The 22743-nt window shown below is 34.0% G+C and overlaps 1 protein-coding gene across 1 annotated transcript in view; it reads left to right on the forward strand.

The window, feature by feature from the left end:
* LOC126969156 (nephrin-like) overlaps positions 1-22743 on the forward strand; it is a 570056-nt gene that overhangs the window by 378638 nt on the left and 168675 nt on the right. Inside the window, exon 4 of the mRNA XM_050814479.1 lies at positions 20420-20628. Within this exon, the coding sequence (XP_050670436.1) occupies positions 20420-20628 (209 nt within the window). The remainder of the gene's footprint in view (positions 1-20419; positions 20629-22743) is intronic.

Below are 22743 nucleotides of genomic sequence, written 5' to 3' on the forward strand. Positions count from 1 at the left end.
CTTTTATGATTTTTCTCATGGATGCCATCGTCAGATCTGGATCTGGCTTTCAAATAAAAAAGAATTATCAAAATCGATTAACCCAGTCAAAAGTTTTGAGGTACAAACATAATAAAAAAAAACCGACTAATTAAGAACCTCCTCCTTTTTTGAAGTCGGTTAATAAATACGTGCAACGCTATGCATATCTAATAAGTTAGACATATTAGTAAACATACGAAATTAAAAACTATACGTATTTATAGTAGTTATTGTATATCTAGCCTGTTAGACTTCTAATAAAAATATTAATAGATTATCTTAATATTACAGTAGGAACTTCAAAAATAACTTAAGTTTAGTAGAAATTGTAATTTAAAGATTTGTTTAAAGTTAATGTATTTGTAACATGATTTATATGTTACAAAAACATGTGAAAGCAAAACTTTAATATTAAAACTATACCCAATTCCATCCCATGCTAATTATACAATTTTGTTTTGTTATTATTATATTTTATTTACGCATCAACACGACTTGACGAATAAAACTTTATGACCTACAAAAAAACACATTTTTATCGTTTAGTGTGTTACTACCCTTAGACTTTCACGTGAACCTTTAAAATAAATCTATGCTAATGGAGCGGCTCACAATAATTTGGTACATCGTTTGCTTTAACATACATTAGGCTATTGTAACGAATCCAATTCTATATATTAGGGGTTAATGTATGAATTTGTTGTTTTGTACTCAAAACTTAAAATATTTTTTGTAAGGTAAAATATTTTTGCTTTATTTACCATCATGATCTATAAATTTCTGCCATCTCAGCATGATAAGATGGGTAAGTTTTTAATGCGTTTGTGCTAGAATATTGGCGACCTGGACACAACAAACTCTGTGAAGTCACTTTATATTGATTCTTGATATTCTTCTTCTTAAAAATAGGGCTCTTGTATTTGTTTTGCCCGTTCTTCTCAGGTCTGAGGCACACTATTTCGAATAGGTGGTAGCTTTTGACGTTCAATAAGTGATTTTTAATCCTATTTTGAATAATTACATTTAAATTTGAAATTACCACGTAAAAATTTTCACCATCTTTTCTATGGGTACCTATGGTTACCAGTGGCAGGCTCCTATGCACAGGATGCCTCCTAGATAATAGGTACCACAATGGCGCCTATATTTGCTGTGAAGCAGTAATGTGTATGCATTCGGTCTGAAGGGCGCCGTAGCTAGTGAAATTACTGGGCAAATGAGACTTAACATCTATGTCTCAAGGTGACGATCGCTATTGTACTTAGTGCCGCAAAGAATTTTTAAATTTTTCAAGAATCTTGAGCTGCACTACATTGTAATGGACAGGGTGTACCTCAGCCCTTATTATCACAAAAAAAACTTTGGTTTTGGGCGGCGGTTAATTTTGCGGCGTTTAAACTGGAGTCACTTCACTTTTACTCCACTCTTCATCAAACGTCAAAAACACCCCAAAATCTCATCATTTCTGAGCCTATTCAACACGGTAAGGCAAACTTCAAAGTGTGCGTCTCTCTCGTAGGTCAGTTAAGTTATGGGCCACCCTGAATTGATGCTTTGGTCAATATCGTGGGTATGCTTACATCAAACCTTGCCGCTGCTTCCTTGGTAGTTTGATTCAAATCGACTTCTACCATGGTATTCAAATTCATCATCATCGCTTCTACAATACTTACCTTAGTGGCTGGTGTGCTTTGGGTTCTATTTTTCAAGTCCACGTTTCACTTCAGACTATAATATTTTTTCCAAATACATTAATGATATCGCGAGCTGATTCTGTTGTTTAATTAATAAGTGAATGATAAAAGAATTGAGAGTCAAACCATCCAATGCTGACCATTTAAAGTGAAACTCTTATTACGTCGCTATAAGTTTATAGCCGTCTATCGCATGTCGCATTACAGACGGCCGCGGAGTTGGGGTGAAGATGAATCATTAATTTCAGCAACTACTTTCAATTGAAGTTGGACGAGTTGTCTAAGGCGCCAGATTTAAGCAAGGTTCCTGAGGGTAGGTGCGTGGGTTCGAACCCCTTTTTTTTCGAAGCTTTTTAAACATTACATTTTAAGAGAATTTTCAGTGGGCGTCATTTTGCGGATATTTATCAAAATGAGTTTTTCTTGAGTGTTGATGAGGCATCTTCAGGAGACGTTCAATCACCAAACGCGACGGGTCTCGTTTCAGAATTTGGCGAGTAAGTATTTTACAAGTAAGTATTTATTACTAAACTGCTACATTTTATGGTAAAATATATGGTGATCATTTTTTCCTATGGGATTCATTTTTCATTCATTTAGGAGGCATTTTTCAGGAGCGTTGCAAGTCTACGCAGTAATGTATTAGTAGGATGTATAGGTGATAGCCGAGAAGACAGACTTTTGGTCTCGAAATCTCGAGCGACTGCCAATTCCGCGGCCATCTGGAGAGCAAAGCCAAATTGGCTTCGAAGAAACTGGGCGTCATAAATAGAGCACGCCACAAGTTAGGATATCATATCCACCACCTGGATATGTGGCGGACCTCCACAGCAGAGAAAAAGACTTGCAAGGAGTTTGCACTTATAACATTTCTAATTATTCCTATCACAAATAAAACTGTAAACAAAATTTTATTAACGATGCGGGACTCGAACCCGCGACCTCTCCCGTTCCGTGCGAGCGCTCTTTCTAACCGAGCCAACCATAATTATTTGTAAGTGTAATTAATCCCAGAAGTGTGGGTTATCACTTTTGAAACATAACAAATTGTTTAGATTTGCAAGAGCGACATCTCAAGTCAATTTCCTAATTTGCAAATATTGGCAGGTTAAGTTGAGCAGTTTATCGACTGTAAAGTAGATCCTGTAGATGAAGCCACAACCTGAGAGGTGAACAAAGCATACAAGATTTATGAACGATACGTATCCTTGTGACGTCACTAAAACGGTTGGCTCAGTGGAATACGAGAATTCGCGGGTTCGTGTCCCGCATCGTTCATAAAATTTGTGTTGTCAGTTATATTTGTGTAATTAATCCTAGAAGTGTGGATTGTCACTTCAAAAACATAACAAATTGTTTCATTATTCCTTTCAATTTAGATTTTTATGTAGCTTATGTTGGTACGAGCAGTTAAGAGTCAAACTTAACATCATAAGTTTATAATTTATACCATTTAAATCATCAAAGAAATACTGCCAAATACAGCATTTCAGTGCCGAAATTATTATTAGGTCAGACAAAACAACTCAGAACTTTTGAAAGCTTTTAATTATTTAACCCAACTACAATACAGTACACGTTATTACCTGCGAAAGGTTATATTTTAAGCTACAACTAACTAAAGCATGAACTTTACGAGTTTGCAAGTCGCGTGCTCAACTTGATGAGGCCAGCTCGGGAACTGCGGAAGTAGTGTGTGTTCTTAATTCCCACCGTTATACGTCGGGGGCTAATAAATTTGAGACTTAAGGAAATTAACGCTCATTTTTATGCCGTTTACCCGATGTTAATGGTTACGCGAGCTAGGTGATTTAACTTATGATGTACATGGATAATATACCGCTTGTGGTCGTTCGATCTTTGTGATTGTTAATTATAAATTCCAAATCAAATCAAATTCACTTTATATATATATATATATGTAGGTCAAGCAAATGACATTTATGATTTTCAAGTGTTCATTTCTTTTATACATTTACCGCCATTTCGGAAAAGGTTGAGCGTCGAGAAGAAGTGGGAAGAAACTCATTGCCACTATTTTCAATCAACATTTACTGCTTTATCGTCTGAGAAATTTTTTCAACTACAATTCCTTTTATTCTTATTTCAATTTAAATAACAAAAATAATACTATCCTAGCCAAGACTAAAGACTTATACTAAAGAAGATTTTCATTTAATTTTAAATAAAATATCAATCTGTTAATCCCTTTAAAATATGGTTTCAAAACCTGTTCTAATTCTATAATATCGTCGTTCAAAAGTATTTATTTATTACCATTTTAAACAAATAAAAAGATATTTATTATTGTGTATATAATGAATGCAATTAATTACTTGTATAAAAAAATCTATTCTTAAATAATAATATATATATATATAGTAAATGTTATGTAGGGGTTTTGGCCACGTAATAATTTGAAATAGAATAATTATATTACACACTCATAAATCCTTATCTGAGGCACTAATGGATGGACCCGAATTATGAAGTAACTCAAAGCTGATAAAAGGCTTGACGAAGGTTCGACTTTAATTACAACACGAATTTTTCAAATTAATATAGAAGTCAGTTAATCCAAATTGAATTCTCTCAAATATGTCGGTCTCAGTGAGTCATACTGGGTGGGGATACTGGAAACCCTAGCACTGGCTGCTGTTTCGGTCAATGAATCAGCCTTCCTATCCAACGCGGAAATGCTGCCATTATTCGTGGTACCCTTCCCCATAATTATAGTTTTAACATATTCACTGCCAACAAAATAAATAAAAATAATAGCTGGGAACCTACTTACATATGAATGTTTGAAAATATGCTTATAATATACTCGTTTTCGTAAGTTGACTATATTGCCAGAGTTGCCGCACAAAGCAAAAATTGACTCGCCTCAAACCCCGGCAATTTAGATGTCTACTACAATATGAACGGGACGCTCGCTCGGATCCGAGTGGTGAGCAAGGAATGTGTTAATTTAATGTAATCATAGTATCGTAAATATAGTTATAAGATTTTTTTTAAACTTATTTTCAATAATTTATTCTCTCATATTGTCCAATATTCAAAGTAACGAAAGATATAATGATTGAGTTTAATCGGCTGACATTGTAATAACTATATGAATTGTGAGGTTATCGAGGATACTCTTCGAAGTCTTGGGTGACATCATAATCTAGAACGGCTGTTCTGAGGAATTGGGATAATAAGCCACCTACCCCACCTTGTAAAATAGTAGGCATTGATTTCTGTAAAATATTGCGAGTCATTCACCAATTTTTGACCCCGGAAACGTATAGGCACTATTAGAACACTTTTATATGATATGATTTAGGCGCTCGCGCAGCGTACTGTTAATACGTTTTATTTTACGTGTAATAATGAATTTCTTAAAATTAGAATGATTTGAGTGAATGTTTCAGAATGTTAATAAAACAAGCTATAAGACCATGTAAAATAAACCGTCTTATAAACAAAATAAGGATCAGAACTGGATTGACAGACTAGGGTGCATTACGGCACACTCGGTTTTGGTATATCTTTTAATCAGATGAGCCTTTAGATTCAATATGGTAAGTCTTGTCAAAAATATTTTTATTCGAAATTAAAACAACATTTTCACTTCTCATGCTCTGAAATTGCTTATTTGTACACAAATTCGATTTTTGTGCACAAGTGCACAAAAGGATCTACTCACTAATGTGTCTATATTAAGGCAAAGAAAAAGAGCCACACAGCCAAACACAATAAAAAGTTCAGAGATAGAATTTGATATTTTTTAATATATACTTTAATTTATTTGCCTCATGTGTTTTTAAGACATAAAAGATAATAAAATTTAAATTAAAATACGGTAGGTTATTTAAGTAATTTAAAAAATATATTACCAAATTAATTCAATAGTAGGCTGTATAGGTCTGGAGCCCAAGCCTAATTTCAATGTCGTAAGATTAAGAAAAAAGCGGCGGAAAACAGGTCTTGTTTTTTCGTGCGTTTATTAATTTCTTAAAATTTCTTCAAAATTCCTAAAATTGTTAAAAATGTCCATGTTATACTACTGTTTTATTTCCTCGCAATTAAAATGAAAAGCAGAGTTTATAACTCGTCCACAAAACCTTTTCATCCTCGACATTACTATCAGCCCTCGCCTTCGGCTCGGGCCGCTAAAATTCTCGGATACAAATGCTTCTTTTTGTGCACTCGTTGTAAAATCTACTATTTAATGTTAACTGCCAATCTTTTCATCTATTAACAAAATGGATAAGAAAATAGCTTATCCAAATATGGCTAAATAATTGAAAAGTTCAAGCTCTTAATTATATTATCCCTGTATAATTTTACTAATAAGCTAAAAGCAATAAAGTGAGGCATGTTAAATCAGGATAGATGTTACTGTCATCCCGGCCGGCCGCTCCCAATATGGCGGGATTATCCTAGCGTAATATTATGCTAATTTAAATTGTACGCCAGTTAGTTTATTGGTTTTTAGGGATTAGGGTAGTTTATAAACAGGTTGGATTAATTTGTGGAGTTCTACCGTTATTTATGGCGCGTTCGATTATTGGAAGGGTTGGTACTTATTGTCTAGTATTGTTTTGGAGGTGAAATATTTAATCTAATGTTTTTGTTCATAACATTACACATATACACATATACAGTACATAATTTCAATACTCGAAACAAACATAAACTCGCAATTCCATCTATTTTGCTCCGTAAAATTGCTAAATCTTTTAAAGTGGACTGTATTTTATTTTATAATAAACTCGCGAATGATATTAAAATGTTCCAATTAAAAAATTTAAATGTATCGTACAAAATAATGTATTCTCTAAGGCCTATTATAATGTGAAGGATTATTTGAATGATAAAGATAGTTGGGATTAATGTTTCAAAATTTATGGTTAATGAATATTACTATACTCATTTGAATGCTATTGTAACTTTTGTACTTCATCCTGACTTGCACTAAATAACTGATAAAGTTTTACAGTGAATAAAGTTTTTTTTTAATTTCAATTTCTTAAGAGGTAGGGTGCGAATGAAGAGACTTTTTACGTTTGCAAGTAATGGAAAATTTTAGAATTTGATTTCTAACATTTACTTTTGAAATTTTTCAACCCAAGTTATTATTACTTATATTATTATTACTTTGTCTGTTGTAGCCTAGAATATTATGATAGTAAATACAATAAAAAATGCAAGAAAAAGGAATAAATTAGACGTTATCAATAGAGTTTTTTAGATTTTAGTAGTACGTAAAACCTAATTGATTTAGTGATTATTACTCTGCTTACTATTATTTGGAATATGATGATAGTATTTAAAACAATAGCGCACAAAAAAGGCAAAGATAGAACCTATGCGATGGAAATAATACTAATTGAACACCCAAGTTGTGAAAAGGATGAATTTGCAAAGCAAGTTCCGATATCTGGAGAAGAAATACTGAATCTATTGATTAAGTTGTGTAAGTCAACTTGAGTAATTGAATTTGATAAAAAAAATAACATCAGCAGTAGAAAAATAGCATCAGCCTATAGGTACATGATAAATAAATAAAAATATCATGTGAATGCACATGCCACATACGGTACCATAACGTGAAATAAGAGAATACATATAAGATAAGTAGGTTTAATATTGACACGGGAGTGGGTCAGGGAATGGAAATAATACTCCGCTTATAGGAACGAGTCTTTATTTGGGTTCACTTATTCAGAACTTGCACTTCGCCGGTCTGCCGCTGTTCCTCCCGTGGGCGGCGGTACATTCAACGCGTCACACCGCACCGAACACTAAGTCTCTTCTAGCTTCTTCTTCTCCTGGATCACTTGGCACTTTTCACTACTTCTTCTTTTCTTCTTCTTCTTCCTTAACACTTTCGAGTCAGAACTAGAACTGCCGTAGGCCACGCTTAGTACGGCTTATATACCCCCGGATCTGTTCTATTTTCAAAATGATTCCCCCATTCCATCTTTAAATTTAAATTGTACTAGAAATTTCTTTTAACTATTGTTATCCTGCTTACACATTTTCCATCCTCTTTACTCTCTTCGATTTGATCTTGAACTTACTAGAAATTTCCATTAACATTACAAAACCCAAAAAATCCATACACTGGTAGGTGTAAACACTTTTCCGCTGAGCTACGAGTATTGCTGACGGAGCTGTTGAAATTAACAATGTCTTGAAGTTTGACACTCTCGTCATTTACGTTGCTGCGCGATATTAAATTTGACACTCTCGTCATATACGTCGAAGCGTTGCTACGCAACAATATTATGTTATAAGAAGCAACGAACTATATATTATTTAGAGTTAAAATTTTGAAAACACAATACATTAGAGAAACGAATAGGATAATGCCGTGCAGCTGATAGAGACCCTTACAGATTATTAATGCAATTATATATTTCCATTCAACGACTTGCATGAAATTAAAAAATAAATTGCATGCGTACAAAATACACACGTCAGAAGTGAAACCTGCATTGTACTTTCTTTCCTCTAAACTGCATATGAAGTCCTGGTACATGTTGCTAGGATGACACATGATTTCAAACGCTATGAATGACATTACTATCACCGCTTCCATATTTATGTTCTCCTGGTGTTTATGTAGTAATACGTCGCGTCATACATATGACAATCTCTTCATCAACTATGATCGCGTGGTAACAAAACACTGTATAATGCTTCCTATCTCATTTTCTCACACGTTAAATCTTATGAATTTATGTGTCTGTCTCTTTTTGCTGTCGTGCTTTTTCGTTTCATCGACTTTCAATTCACAACGTTATAATAAAAGTTTTCACTTCTAAAAGCAATTCTTATTTTTCATATTCGATATATTGGTTTTTATTTTAAAGATTCCGCGATGTATTCGCCATTCCATTTCGATAATTACTATCACTGCATTTCGTAATATTATTTCTGCATCTTGCTTTATGAAAACCTATGCTTCAGCTGCAGTATGCAAATATTCTCACCTATACAAATCAAAAAATAAAAATGCAACAATTTCAAAGCGTATCTCGAATGTAATATCGCTGCGAGTGGAGTTTTGAACGGTGTTTTGAAGTTATGGCGTTAGCGTGGTGCCGCGTTCGCACACAATAATAACTGGACAGGAGAGTATTCGCTGTATTATGTATTTAAGTTTTACGAACCCTGAAACACGAAATTGCCCGTAAATTTGGAGTTGTTTTGGAAATATGAATTGTCAGTAATATGTAATCCTTAGATAATTTATACGTCTAGATAGAGTATCTTGCTGCTAGACAAGCGATGAAAACAGGCCAGGTTATATACGTTAGTGTGCGTGACAAGCTATGTCTTACACTCGCGATTTGTTTGTCGCTTTGACAGCATTGCTCAAAATAAAGGTTCGCTGTAAACCTCAATTTTTTTGACGTTTTCACAGCTGTCACAGTCTTTCTAGACAAATAATTATATAAATGATCTCAGATTCAATCATTACCGCATTGCCGGTTGTACTATATGTGTGTTTAGGATTGATAGTGATGATATTAATATGATGCATGGAGAACATAGGTATCAAAAACGGGATTCGAAATTTATTACGATGTCTACTGCTCCAGGCACCTGCTTATTTAGTTATTTAACTAAATTACGCGCTATAATAATATTTTCATTGGTTGTATTTCATACCTTTAACGTCAAAGTCAAAGTTAATTTTTTGGTACTTTATATACTCGTATTACCTGGACGACCGAGTTTGCTTGGATTTTTAAGAATGCACAAAACTTGAACAAAAAAAAAGTAAAACGGCATCTGGATTCGCACCGGGGTCTTTTGTTTTCCGGATCACCCAATGTCCCATCTGATCTATTACAGTCTTGTATATAGTGGCGAAATTTACTTTGTATTCTAATGTTATTGTAGCTGTTACTCATAAAAACGGGGATAAAAGTACATTTTAATTGATTATAAATATAGTAAATAATAATGTTCCTCATGGACAATAAGCCTGATATTGTGTTGGTAGATTGGTTAGAGCGTCGGGCATTTATTGTTGATATCACCGTTCCTTGTGAAAGCTGAGATAGACAAATTGTGGAATTACATAGATCTAGCACACGAGGTTAGTTTCATGTGGGATGTTGATTCAACAAAAGAGTCTAATAGCAAAGACCCTCGACCATTATCTCAAGAGGCTCTCACTTAATAACTGGGTTAAGGGTCAGGTACAGAAGGCAGTTGTTTTGGGAACGCATCGTGCGGAATTACCTCAGATTGTTGCCCTAACCACCGGCAGAATTTTCGTGAACCTACGCCTGTGGAACTCTATTTTTTATATTATGTTACATTGATTTTTAAATATATCATATGTATAGAAAGTAAGTTTAAATTGTTATATGATGACAATAAAATTAAAATAAAAGAATATAATATAATTTGCACTCCCCGGAGTGCGGGCAGAAATGAAAACTTGAACGTACATGACGTTGTGCATTTTTGAATATTTTGGAATGGTAAGGGTAATAATTTGGCACAAATTGCTTTATTTATCAGTTTAAAAGTACTAGCATTTATGTGGTTAAATACGATTTTCATTTATTGCGCTATCGTACTCAAAAATCACAATTTATATAACATAAAAAACTTTACTTTAAAAGTTTACCTCTCAGCGAAAATCAACTTTCATCCATAATGTCAAGGACTGTCTTACGAATTGTCGATCAGGTCACTTGTCCTGACGCGAGCTTAAAATTTTATACCCTTTCCAAAAAAATGCTCAACGCCTCTAAAGATTTTTTTTACTTTAAAAAATAACACGATGTCTAAGTACCATAAGCATATAATATACTAACGTATAGACAAAGCGTACCATAGAAAAGAACATCTCTAATGGAGAAACAGCAAGATAGAGAAGGAAAGTGAATCTATTGTTATATAGCCACGTATGGCATTAGCTCCTTAGTATAAGTTAGATTACCACACACCACCAGTGGGAGGGTCCTATGCACAGGATGCCGGCTAGATTATGGGTACCACAATGGCGCCTATTTCTGCTGTGCATCAGGAATGTGTAAGCATTACTGTATTTCAGTCTGAAGGGCGCCGTAACTAGTGAAATTACTGGGCAAATGAGCCTTAATATCTTCCGTCTCAAGGTGACGAACACAATTGTAGTGCCGCTCAGAATTTTTGGGTTTTTCCGAGAATCCTGAGCGGCACTGCATTGTAATGGGCAGAGCGTATCAATTACCATCAGCTGAACGTTCTGCTCATCTCGTCCCTTATTTGCATAAAAATAAACATTGATGAATCAAAATTTCATGCAGTATTGGGCTATATATCATTATTTTGTCAAGACAGTGCGTGGTAACTAGCGCTAGTGACTAGGTGATTGTGAATCAACTCAACGTTGGTATCGCAGACAAATGCCTGACAAACAGACAGGAAGGGATAACCCACTTCTGCAGAGATTTGTTTCAGCCAGTTTGCTGCACACGCGCCGCGTTGTAACAATAAGAAACTTTTGTTACTATTGTAACTCGATTTTGTTATTTAAAGTGTTTAATAAAACCGTACATAGTTTTATAACAATATTACATATTGGAATTGAATTGCACTTTTTGATTCAGGTTTTTTATGACGTAATTGATATAAATCCTTAAACTCCAATGATAATTCTGAATTTAAAACCTTTTCAAGACTCGTGGCTCTAATTAAAATCCTCATTCGTATTAAGACATTCAACGACTTTACTTTTAAGTTTCCATGTTCATTATTTAATTTAACAATAGGTATCAAGTTTATTGTTATAGTTAGTTAACAGCCTTATAGAAAAACATGTCTTGCAATGTAATTACTTGCACTATCAAACAATATCTTTGCCATTGTAAAGAGTAAGTTCTCTTCATTTATATTAACGGGTGCTTACTGTGCTGTCTGTGTGATTCTATATATTATCGGGAACTCTATTTCATGTTTTCAAAAATAGAGTTATTAAATATTATATATATACTTAAATATACAATACTAAATATAATATATAAATGTATGATAGTGAATAAAATAACCGTACTTTTTTTTTATTTGTTTATTTAGGCCTTCCAAACAGTTTACAATAATTTCTAAACTAAAGCCTTACTTAAATTACAGCCTTATTGCAATCCTACAGGGTCGCACAGCACGAATAAGATAAAAATCAAATCAACTACAAATTTCCTCATTTACTAAGTTATTTTACACTGTTTATAAAAAAAATACGAAAACTTGAATCGAAAACACCTATGTCTAATTTGGCTATTTCATTGTATGAGCGACACATTCTTATAATTGGTTTATAATACGAGGTGTTATTTGAATAAAATGTCTAAAGTAAAGGGTTTTGATCTTCGGCCAATTTGTCTTATATTCATGTTTATCTTTTTTTTATGAAAATAAGGAACGAGACGAGCAGGACCTTCAGCTGATTCCAAAAACAACAACTGTGCTCGTCACCTAGAGACATAAGATGTTAAGTCTTATTTGCCCAGTAATTTCACTAACTACGGCGCCCTTCAGACCGAAGGAGCCTTCCACTGGTGTTATCTGAGACAGCAAAGCGGGGGAGTCTTAGTTGGAATGTAGTACTTTTTGGAGGGCTAAAAAATCTTGTCGCTTACAACGAATATGGGGTGTGATCATATGACATTTGGCAATAACTTTATTCATTTACAGTGTGTGGATTGATGCATCTACTATTACTCTATAACTTTATTTTCTAATTTACATTAATTTTTTAACTGACTCATTTGGCATTTTCAATGGGTACCTATGTGACGTTTGAGTATTTTTGTTGGATCAATTAACATATTATATTGTACTTAAAATAATTTGTAAGACGATGAAGCTATAACTATTGATTCAAAAGAGTGGCAATGGATATCTTGCAATTTCTTCTCGTTAAAAATATACCTTTTTCGAAGTGGTTGTAAATGGTGAAAAGAAAAAAACTTACACAAATAAAATTTGAAAAACAAAACCTTATGAACGATGCGGGACTCGAACCCACGACCTCCGGCGTTCCGTGCCGGTGCTCTAACCAACTGAGCCAACCGTTCGAGTAACGCATCGTTATAAAATCTTGTTTGACATCGTGTTAAAATCCTGTTCAACTCTCAGGTTGTGGCTTCATCTGAAAAAACCTTTTGATACTTAAGACATTATCTTGACCTAAATGTAATAAGGGATTGTGATTTGATTTATTTGTTTTATTCAAATGGTAACATTTACCGTGCCGTTTGAGACTATGTCGACCAATAGTTCAAGTTTGGTCGCTGAAAGTGAGGCGGAAACGGTGACGAAGCATGATTAATTATTCGTAAACGCTTCAAGGCCCATTTGGGTCATTAATGGACTCTAACACAAACTCAAATTATAATTACATGAGTATTAATATTATAGTAAACATATGTAATTTGCTTCTGCAAACTATGAAAATAAGAATTCAGATTTTTTATAATTTTGAAGTAACTGGGTCTTCTTTAATATTTTAATAAATTGTATTGTTTATTACTTTATTATTTTATTAATTTTCGATTTGAAAAGTGTACTTATAGTAGGGGACAAAAAATGTACGACGCCAGCGGTTTGCAGCGTCGCCGGCGAATCTGATCGTTTTGAGCGAATCAACGAAGCGAACTTTTGTGTCCTAAAACCAGGATTTACCAAATCCCCTTGTATCCAACATGTCGGTAGTCCTGGATTGCATCTATACAACTCAATTTGTGCGGAATTAAGGGGGTGTGCGACGTTGCCACTTGAAAGAGTTTTATTTGAAGACAATCTATTTTCGTTAATTAACCAGACTTAAAGATTTATGGTTCGCGCTTACGACTAGCCGATGAATTTAATTCGTCGCGATTTAAAGACGTATAGTTACATCAAATCAAATTATCTTTATTTGCAGGATAAGGTAATAGTGATAATATAAATAAAAATTAAACATATTGTATTCTTGTAAGCATTTGTGTCATATATAACTTTTTTTTACGAAAGAGGAGAAGAAACGACTGTACCTGATGTTAAGTTCTCTTGCAACATCATTTGAATCACAGGATCGTTGCCGATGAGGCCTCTGTCCAGCAGTGGACGTCTTCCGGCATTAGCCAATGTAGATCTCAATAAAACTGTAATATATGGAAGACAGGACAAACGAGCGTACGGGTTACCTGATGTTAAGTGATCACCGCCGCCCACAGTCTCTTGCAACACCAGAGGAATCACAAGAGCGTTGCCGGCTGTTTAAAAAAGTTTATGCGATGTTTTTGAAGGTACCCATATCGTATCGTTCTGGAAACATTGCATAAGGAAGCTTATTCCACAACTTGGTCGTGTGTAATTTTTTGAAAACCGCACGTTATTACACGCATTATCATTAGGACTTAAGTGATTAACTTAACTGAATTTAAGGTGATTGCAGATCCGTAAAATTAATATAAATACAAAATGGCCGATCATAAATCTAAAATACCACATAACTTAATGCTTCCTATATGTTAACAGAAATCGTTAGACCCCAACACATTTGAGCAAATGGCTTTAGTTGTACCTGTGATGGAGTTCCGAGATCGATTGTAGGCTATTCCATACATAATTTAACAGCGTTATTTAACAGCGTTATTAACAGCGTTATTTAAAGCGGTATGTTTAGTAATATAAGCTACAGTCTTACAATTTACTTATAGTTTAAAAAAATTAAAGCTCTGATTTTATTTATAAGCCATTTTAGTGTTCATATTAAAATAAAATCACCCTAGAACACGGCTATATGAATTCTACTAACTGATCACGATCGTCTTGAAGTTGGCAAGCCGATCATGAGTGGCATGTGAGTTTTGCAAATAAATTATTAATGCATGAAATTATATTTAAAGATGTGTGATTATCCTTATTTTAACATTGATTTTTTCTTTCGGATAAATAAATAAAAATGATATTAATAAGTAATTAATGTAAAGGTTAAGATATACACGCTTAAATAAATGCAAACATTTTTTTATCGATAAGTGTACCTTTAACTTTGTTCTATTACAAATCATCAAGATTTAAGTGCCTCCCCTCAGATAATCTACCTAACCTATATCGACTTAAAAGCTGTGAACGCATCGAGAAAAATAGGGGTGAACTATTACTCTCTATTTTCAGCACCACATGCTGACTGGCCTGTTGCCATGCGTTACCATCTGCCTAGCAATAGTTCTACAAGGATAATAAAATAATAAAAGTAAAAAATCCTTTTCACCACTTTACTTATTACCCAACACTTACTTTGTACCAAATTACATTTACTTTGTACCAAATTAGATAATTATACAAAACTTAATTTAAAAATTCAAAACTTATAATTATTATTAGTAAACTTCACTTCACTTAAGCCTAATATTATAAAAATTAAAAAAAGGGGAAAAGTTTTAAGTTAGTAAGTTTTGTCTATTTCTTAATAATTAATATTTTAGTTAGTAGTATGAAACCCTGTTTGGGTGAAGGCCTCCTCCATTTTTTTCCACACCACACGGTCTTTGCCCAATATTAAGCAGTATTTATCAGCGTATTCAATCAAATCATCAGCTCACCTCTTACATGGTCTTCCAACTTTTTTAATGCCCACCGGCCCTTTCCATTTCGTTGTCATCGTCCATCTCTTGTCTGTGACTTGTGATATATGATCGGCCCATTGCCATTTTAGTTTCAATGCGTGGGTCAGTGCATCTTTTATTTTTTTCTTTATCTGATTAGAATTATAGATTGTATAAGGATACAGTTGTGATATTTTTTTATCGTAAGAATACAAATTACCTTCTCATATTTTTTTTGAGTCTATCTCCCTCGCCTTTCTTAGCCTTTACATTGATATATACCGAAATACTACTAAAATAAAAACCTTTATTTATTAACACGTGAGTAAATCACGTTTTATCGGTCTGAGTCAAATTCAAAGTGAAAGTAAAAAAAAAAGTTACAATGTCTCACGAATATTTTAATAATTTAAAAAATAGCCGTTAAGAAAAACTAAAAAACACGCGTTTAATAGAATTTCTAGTTTGGTTTATTTATAAAAGCGTGTTTTTTAAGTTTTTTTTAATATACTTAATTTTCTTTGGTATTCGAAAATTTACTAATAGTTAGATAAATCGGTTAAAGATAAGATATAGACGACAGATGAAAATTATATAAATTATCAAAAAATCTTATTTCGCAAATTGAAAAATTGAATATTTTTTTCAAATTAATGATCATCGGTCTTCGGAAAGTTTGAAGGAAATCTGAACGTTTAAAGTGGGTCTAAATCTCGCCCAAATGAGCCGGTTACAAACAAACACACATACAGGCGAAGGTAATAAAAAGCGTCTAAAAAATAGAAACCTTGTACAGTTACAGGCACAAAAAGAAATATATTAATATATAAATCAATAAACCAGCAGCTGTCAGAATTAATCAAATCCCAAAAAATCAGAGCTCTGATATAAAGTGCGCGCCAACGTTTCAATATTCTGTAGCACATTATCAGAAAATAAAATATTGAATTCATAATATTTGCGCTGTCAATGCTCATGACATGTGACGAGCCGTTTGGTTTTGCAACATTCACTGTATGATCGAATGGTTCATCAAAAAATAACAATATATTTCACATTACTTTTTAGTTATAACTTTACTTTCTAATTCATGTAAAAATAATTGCGAGTTTTATACAATCTAATTAATAAATTTGGAATAGGTGTCATTCCGCCACGGCCCAACTCTCGCCTCTCGCCTCCTCACGTCGCGTGTGTGATTTAAGCACATATCACCGGACTAAAAAATCACTACTACTAGAATGTATCGTCGAAATCAGTTGGCGCGATATTGAGTTATTTGTAAATTTGTCGCGCACCTTATAGCAAATTTAAGACTTTTATGGTTATCTCATGGATGTCATTGTTAGATCTGGCCCATTGCAATGGGACCACACGGAAAGCACCAGCGTTTTTGTTTATTTATTTAGATTCACCAGTGGTAATTACAATATTACATTTATAATAATGCTTATTCACAAGGGTCTTATTACTAAATGCATTATTACCTTTGAAGGTGAATACCGCATGCTAAATTATGTGTGAAATAGTTATTTAAAACAAGTATAAGTTATAAAACAATAATTCTATGATGTAATGAAATTAGGAAGTTAACAAAGTCAAAGAATACTTATTAATTATTTATTTACAATATATTTTTTTACATTTTTGCGAAACCTTGGCAACGAATCACTGAGCATTTATAGTCATTTATAATTCTGCATAATCGCGACACAGGTGAATTGATCCCCAAAATAGTTCTGCGAGAAGGTTATTCAAATAAGTTCACAGGTTTACGTGGGCATCTAGGCACTCTAAAATTAAACATAGACACAAGAACGGAGTTGTCATAAATTATCTTAATACTTTTGTATAAGAAAAGTAAATCCAATATGTCCCTACGTTGTTTCAGAGTTTGTATATTAAAATATGTAAGTCATTCAGGAGTATGTTGCGAGTGATCTAGATTTCCCCATTGAGAAAGCCAAGTGAAAAAGAAAATGCTTCTGGATTCTTTCGATTCTGAGACAATGGCAAGCGTAGTGGTCTTCAGACGGTACTGCCGTATTCCAAAATACTCACAACCAGACTTTTAAATAGGATCACTTTCGTTCGCCAGTTCCTAAAAACTTTGCCATTGCGAATTACAAATCCCAGCATTTTAGAGGCTCTGCTTACAATAGAGTCTATGTGCGGTATAAACGTAAGTTTTCTATCAAATACAACACCCAAATCCTTAATAGATACTATTAAATTTACTGTACTGAGAGGCATATTATCTAATTAGTATTTAGCTTTCAAAAAAAAACTATCAAAATCGAGAATTGAGAACCTCCTCCTTTTTTGAAGTCGACTAAAAATAACAATTTATTTCCCAACACGTTTTAGTTATAACTTTACTAACTAGTACTTTTATTTAAAAAAATATTGGTTATGGTTTTACGTGAGAGCCATATACTAGCTATAAAAACCAAGCAAGCAAGCAATCTATAGTGTCTGTTAGGGCGAAAATCTTAGTACTTATTTTTATTTGTGTAAAAAAATATGATTTTTTTGCGTGACAGCCTGACATCTGTACTCGCTGTTAAGACGAAAACCTAAACTCACGCATTAAAACAAAATGGCTATTTACAAAGCCATTCTCAAACCTATTGCACGTCTCAAAAGAGAAGCGTTGAGGTAGCGCTCTACTCTCAACATCTCAAAAATGCAGTTTTCTCGGAACTAAAATTGATTTTTAACTTCCCGCTAATAAAATTGAAAATTTTCAAAAATTCGGGAAGTTATTGGTTTATGCCCCCCTTTTCGAAAATCGAGCTTTCTTCAGATCTCGATGTGTTAAGGTAGGAAGTTTCCCTGACTATTCCCGCGATGGTGTCCGTACGTCTGTATGTATGTGTGTAATGTGTGCGTGTATGTGTGTGTGTATGTGTATGTATGGATGTATGTAAATTTCTTATATCTTTTGAACGGAACCGACAAAAAAATCTCAAAACTTAGATTTTTTTTTACATTTGTGTTTTTTTTTGGAATAACTTTCAAAACTAATCAGCTCTTAACATCAAAAAACTTCGTCAATCGCCACCAAGCCGGTTAAAATCGGTTGATTCGTTGGTCACTTATCAATTGACGAAATAGAATTTCCTGAAAAATCTGAGTTACCCTCAAGTCACTGCTAAAGATATTTTACTTCAAAAAATTGTAACCGCACGTTCATAAAAACGAAGTAATGATCATATACATAACTCTAAAGGTGGGTTAGTAAATTGACAAAGGCATGCCGAGTGGCTCATTGCCTTGCGTCTGACAGGCGGTACGTAACTGGAATACGTGATGAAACTGGAAGATAAAAACAACATGACTTTGGAGAAATATTGTGGCGTGAGGAATTGTTTGCGCACACAAGGAAAAAATATGTTAATCAGCATCAGGTTAACAAAATAAAACTCGTGCTATCTTTAAATATAACGTTGTCTTGAAATATTTAACAATAATATTATTAACATCATCATCATCATCAGCCGGAAGACGTCTACGGCTGGACAAAGGCCTCCCTCAAATAACTCCACGACGATCGGTCATGCGCTGCCCTCTTGACCAGATCGTCGGTCCATCTTGTGGGGGCCTACCAACACTGAGTCTTCCGGTACGTGGTCGCCATTCGAGGACGCCCCATCATCCATCTCTCTGCCACTTAAGTTTCTCAATCATTGATTGTAGACATACTTTTACACAAATTATCTTGCCCTAAACTAGGCATATTATGAGTGTAAGACAACGATATACGTACTTAAACACATATAAATACACATTTATATGCATATAAATACATACATAATGCTTGCACCTACCGGGATTCAAACCCGGAACCTCGAGCTCAAGCTGTTTTTATTTGCTATTAAGTAAATTTATTGAATTAGGCGTTACTTTGCGGAAATCCATAATTATACAAATGATTTAAGTTTTCTTCTTTCTCACGAGTCTCGTGCCAGATTTTGGTGAGACAACACGTCCTGAGGATGCCTCGTGTAGAGGCGAAACACGTATCGAACTGTTTTAAAGACAAATATTGACGGAATTAACACTAAAGAAAACTTAAATCATTTGTATTGCTATTAAGTGTCTTACGCACATCATTCAACTAAGTTTGTTTTTGTTTTTTATTTGTTATATATATATTATTGAAAAGATAGATCCTTTGGTGGGAAGATTGTCTCAGCAAATTGCAACTTACGACCACAATAGGTACCTAGTTATACCTTTATGTGTGTATACCTTATGATAGAATTACAGTTCATTTGCATTTTTTAAAAATTAGTCCCAAAAAAATCTCAAAAGTGTCGACACGTCGGATTACTGTGCTTTAAAACCAAAAACGCATAAAACAACCTTATGACAGTAACCATATTTCAACAGGTTTTTTACTAACATTTGAACTATATGAGTTGTCATTTGTTTAACCTACGTTCAGTCAGTTTGTAACTATTCGAGCTATTCGAACTGTTCTTTGAAAGGGGCATAATATTTTTAAGGATTCTAACTACCAAAATTACATTACGGCATTACTTGAGTTCCAAAAGAGGGACAGAAAAACTATCATATTAGATTGATTATGTAGTGTTTTATACTTCCAATTTATCTAAGGCACAGGATCCCGGCTAGTTTATGGGTAACACAACGGCGCCTATTTCACTGCTTCATGGCTCATTCGGTCTGAAGAACGCCGTAGCTAGTGAAATTACTGGGCAAATGAGACTTAACATCTTACGTCTCAAGGTAACGAGTACAGTTGTACTGCCGCTCTCTTTTCTTTCGCTTCGAATTAAGTTATATATATGTTAAGTCTCATTTGCCCAGTATTTTCACTTGTTACGGCGCCCTTCAGACCGAAACACAGTAATGCTTCACGGCAGAAATAGCTGCCGTTGTGGCACCCATAATCTAGCCGGCATCCTGTGCAAAGGAGCCTCCCACTGGTATACGTAACGTAACGTGCTGCTCGTCTCGTCCCTTTATTTCATAAAAAAAGCCTTTTACAACTGCACATCTAAAGCAAAAACAATATACAACAGAAAAAGCATCAAGCTCTGCAAATACTGATAACTATTTTTTTAACAGAAATTTTTGTTGTTACAGTTTTGACGTACGAGGCAAACATCTGTCAGAGGCTCGTCATTGGTCAGCGCCAGAGGTGTTTGGACCACGAGCCCACTTCTCCACGTCACCACCACCGGCGTCTCTTCTCGTAAGAGATGTTAAGAGAAGAGATGAAGGCGTCTACAGGTGTAGGATAGACTTTCGGAACACACAGACAACTAGTTTCAGATACAACTTAACAGTTGTTGGTGAGTCACTATAACTTTTATGAATTTGCGACTTCTTTACGAAATAAACAATTTTTGTATAGGAGAAAATATATTGAAAATCCGACTCGCATTAAGAATATGTAGAATATACATTTGACGATGGCTTGAAACTCACCTACAAACACTACGCCTTCCGGTACGTGGTCGCCATTTACTACCCTAACAGCCATCTGTCCGTCGAGCTATGCGCCATGCCCACTGCCACTTCAATTTCGCAACCAATTGGCCTATGGCAGTGACTATGGTTCTCCTACGGATTTCCTCATTTCTGATTCGATCTCGCTGGGAAACTCCGAGCATAGCCCTCTCCATTGCCCTCTGAGCGACAATGAGCTTACTCATGAGTACATATTCCTAAATACAATAGTGTAATACGTTATATCAAGACAACAACATTGAAATGAATTCCAGCCGAAATAGGAGGCCACGCTATTGGAGTACGAATGTATTCATAAAGTAGGTCCCGCTTAATTGTTCGGTTTCGACTTCGGAATGCAATGTATTGTTGTCGGCAGATATATGGGAATACAAGACTGGAAGCCTTAAACTTAACTGAATTTGGAGGAGGAATACTTCTTGCGCTATTGTTAAGTTTGTCACAGAATTCATTTTACTTTTCCATTAATGCAACTTAGTAGAATTATTATTCTGTGAATTTATAATGCAAAAGTTTATGAATTTACAGTTTTATTAAGGTAACTTTATCATGTATTACTGAAATAGTTTTTAAAAGAGATTATGTTGAGTTTTTTTGCCGATTCTTCTCAATATAAGTAGCTCTATTAATTGGTAACTAATTATAACTTTAATATTAATCATCTATGCTAATATATTAAGGAGGCAATGGTAAATATCAATGCAGCACCAACCAATGGCTTAGTAATGGTATCCCACAAATACAATGATTAACTGTCTACAAGAGGTCGAACTCAAGTTTGAAAATGGCATATGGCAAAAAGTACTAAGTAAGGTGACGGGCTCTGTAAGTCGAAATACAGGTTCTTCCTAGTTCGGCTTCAGCTGCAGAAACGTTTATGTAAATACTAAACTTTGTTTATTGCATTTATTTCTTATTAATTAAGATAAGTTTTTTTGTGAAACACATAAATTATTATGATTTTTATAAGAAAATATTAAAAAACCAAAACACATTGGTAAGTGAGTGGCAGGCGAGAATCGAACCAAAGTAACCATGACGAAATTCAACGATTGTACCTATTGTGCCACCGACGCTTAACGTCCTTTGAAATTTCTGTTCACTAAAATTTATTCATTGGAAACAAACAGTAATATGATAAATATTAACAGAACTTAAATCTCACACTTTCACCAGTGAAGTTTCCAATAATTTTACGATACTTTTAACGGTAAGATAAAAACCGAAAATCAAAAGTAATACAAATTAACAAATAATTACAAGCTATATTAGTTACACAATACTACACACTCCTATTATACAATACTACAATGAATTAGTAACAATGAGTTAAGGAATCAGAAAAATAATGAATGGGGTAAAAAAAACAGTAATTATTTTAAATTATCACAAACCACTGATCTGAAAACATTTAACTTTTCATGAAATATGGCAATATGAATGTATACTCTAATAAAACAGTTACATGCCTGAATTATAAACCTGTTCTTTCCGTGCACTGTTCTCAAAAAATTATGAAGATTGAATACATGGAGAAAATTCCAATACGACTCTTTAATAAAGTTTTTAAATTACGATCACATTAAAGTAAAAGAGCTTTGAGAAGCTCCCAGTTACTTATGAGAGCGAACGAGCTCGAGCTTTGGGTCTTATTACTACTCTCAACGAATGCACTGCAGTCGTAACTTCACCTGTCTTATGAATTGGTAGCCAAGCAACAGCAAATAATTATAAATGATAATAATTATTATAAGTCTTATTTATTCCGAAATAGTTTTCACATTTAGTGCATTAGTATAAGTTAATAAGCTTGCTGTTAATAACGAAGTATTGTTAATTCTTATTGATTGAATACTGACTCTTTTCAGGTTAAAGCCTTTTCCATCCATTCCATTTCTATCTTTCTCTATTCTGGATTGCTCCCGTCCTTTCCCTTC

This window comes from Leptidea sinapis, chromosome 17, assembly GCF_905404315.1.
Source record: "Leptidea sinapis chromosome 17, ilLepSina1.1, whole genome shotgun sequence".
NCBI classification, from domain to species: Eukaryota; Metazoa; Arthropoda; class Insecta; order Lepidoptera; family Pieridae; genus Leptidea; species Leptidea sinapis.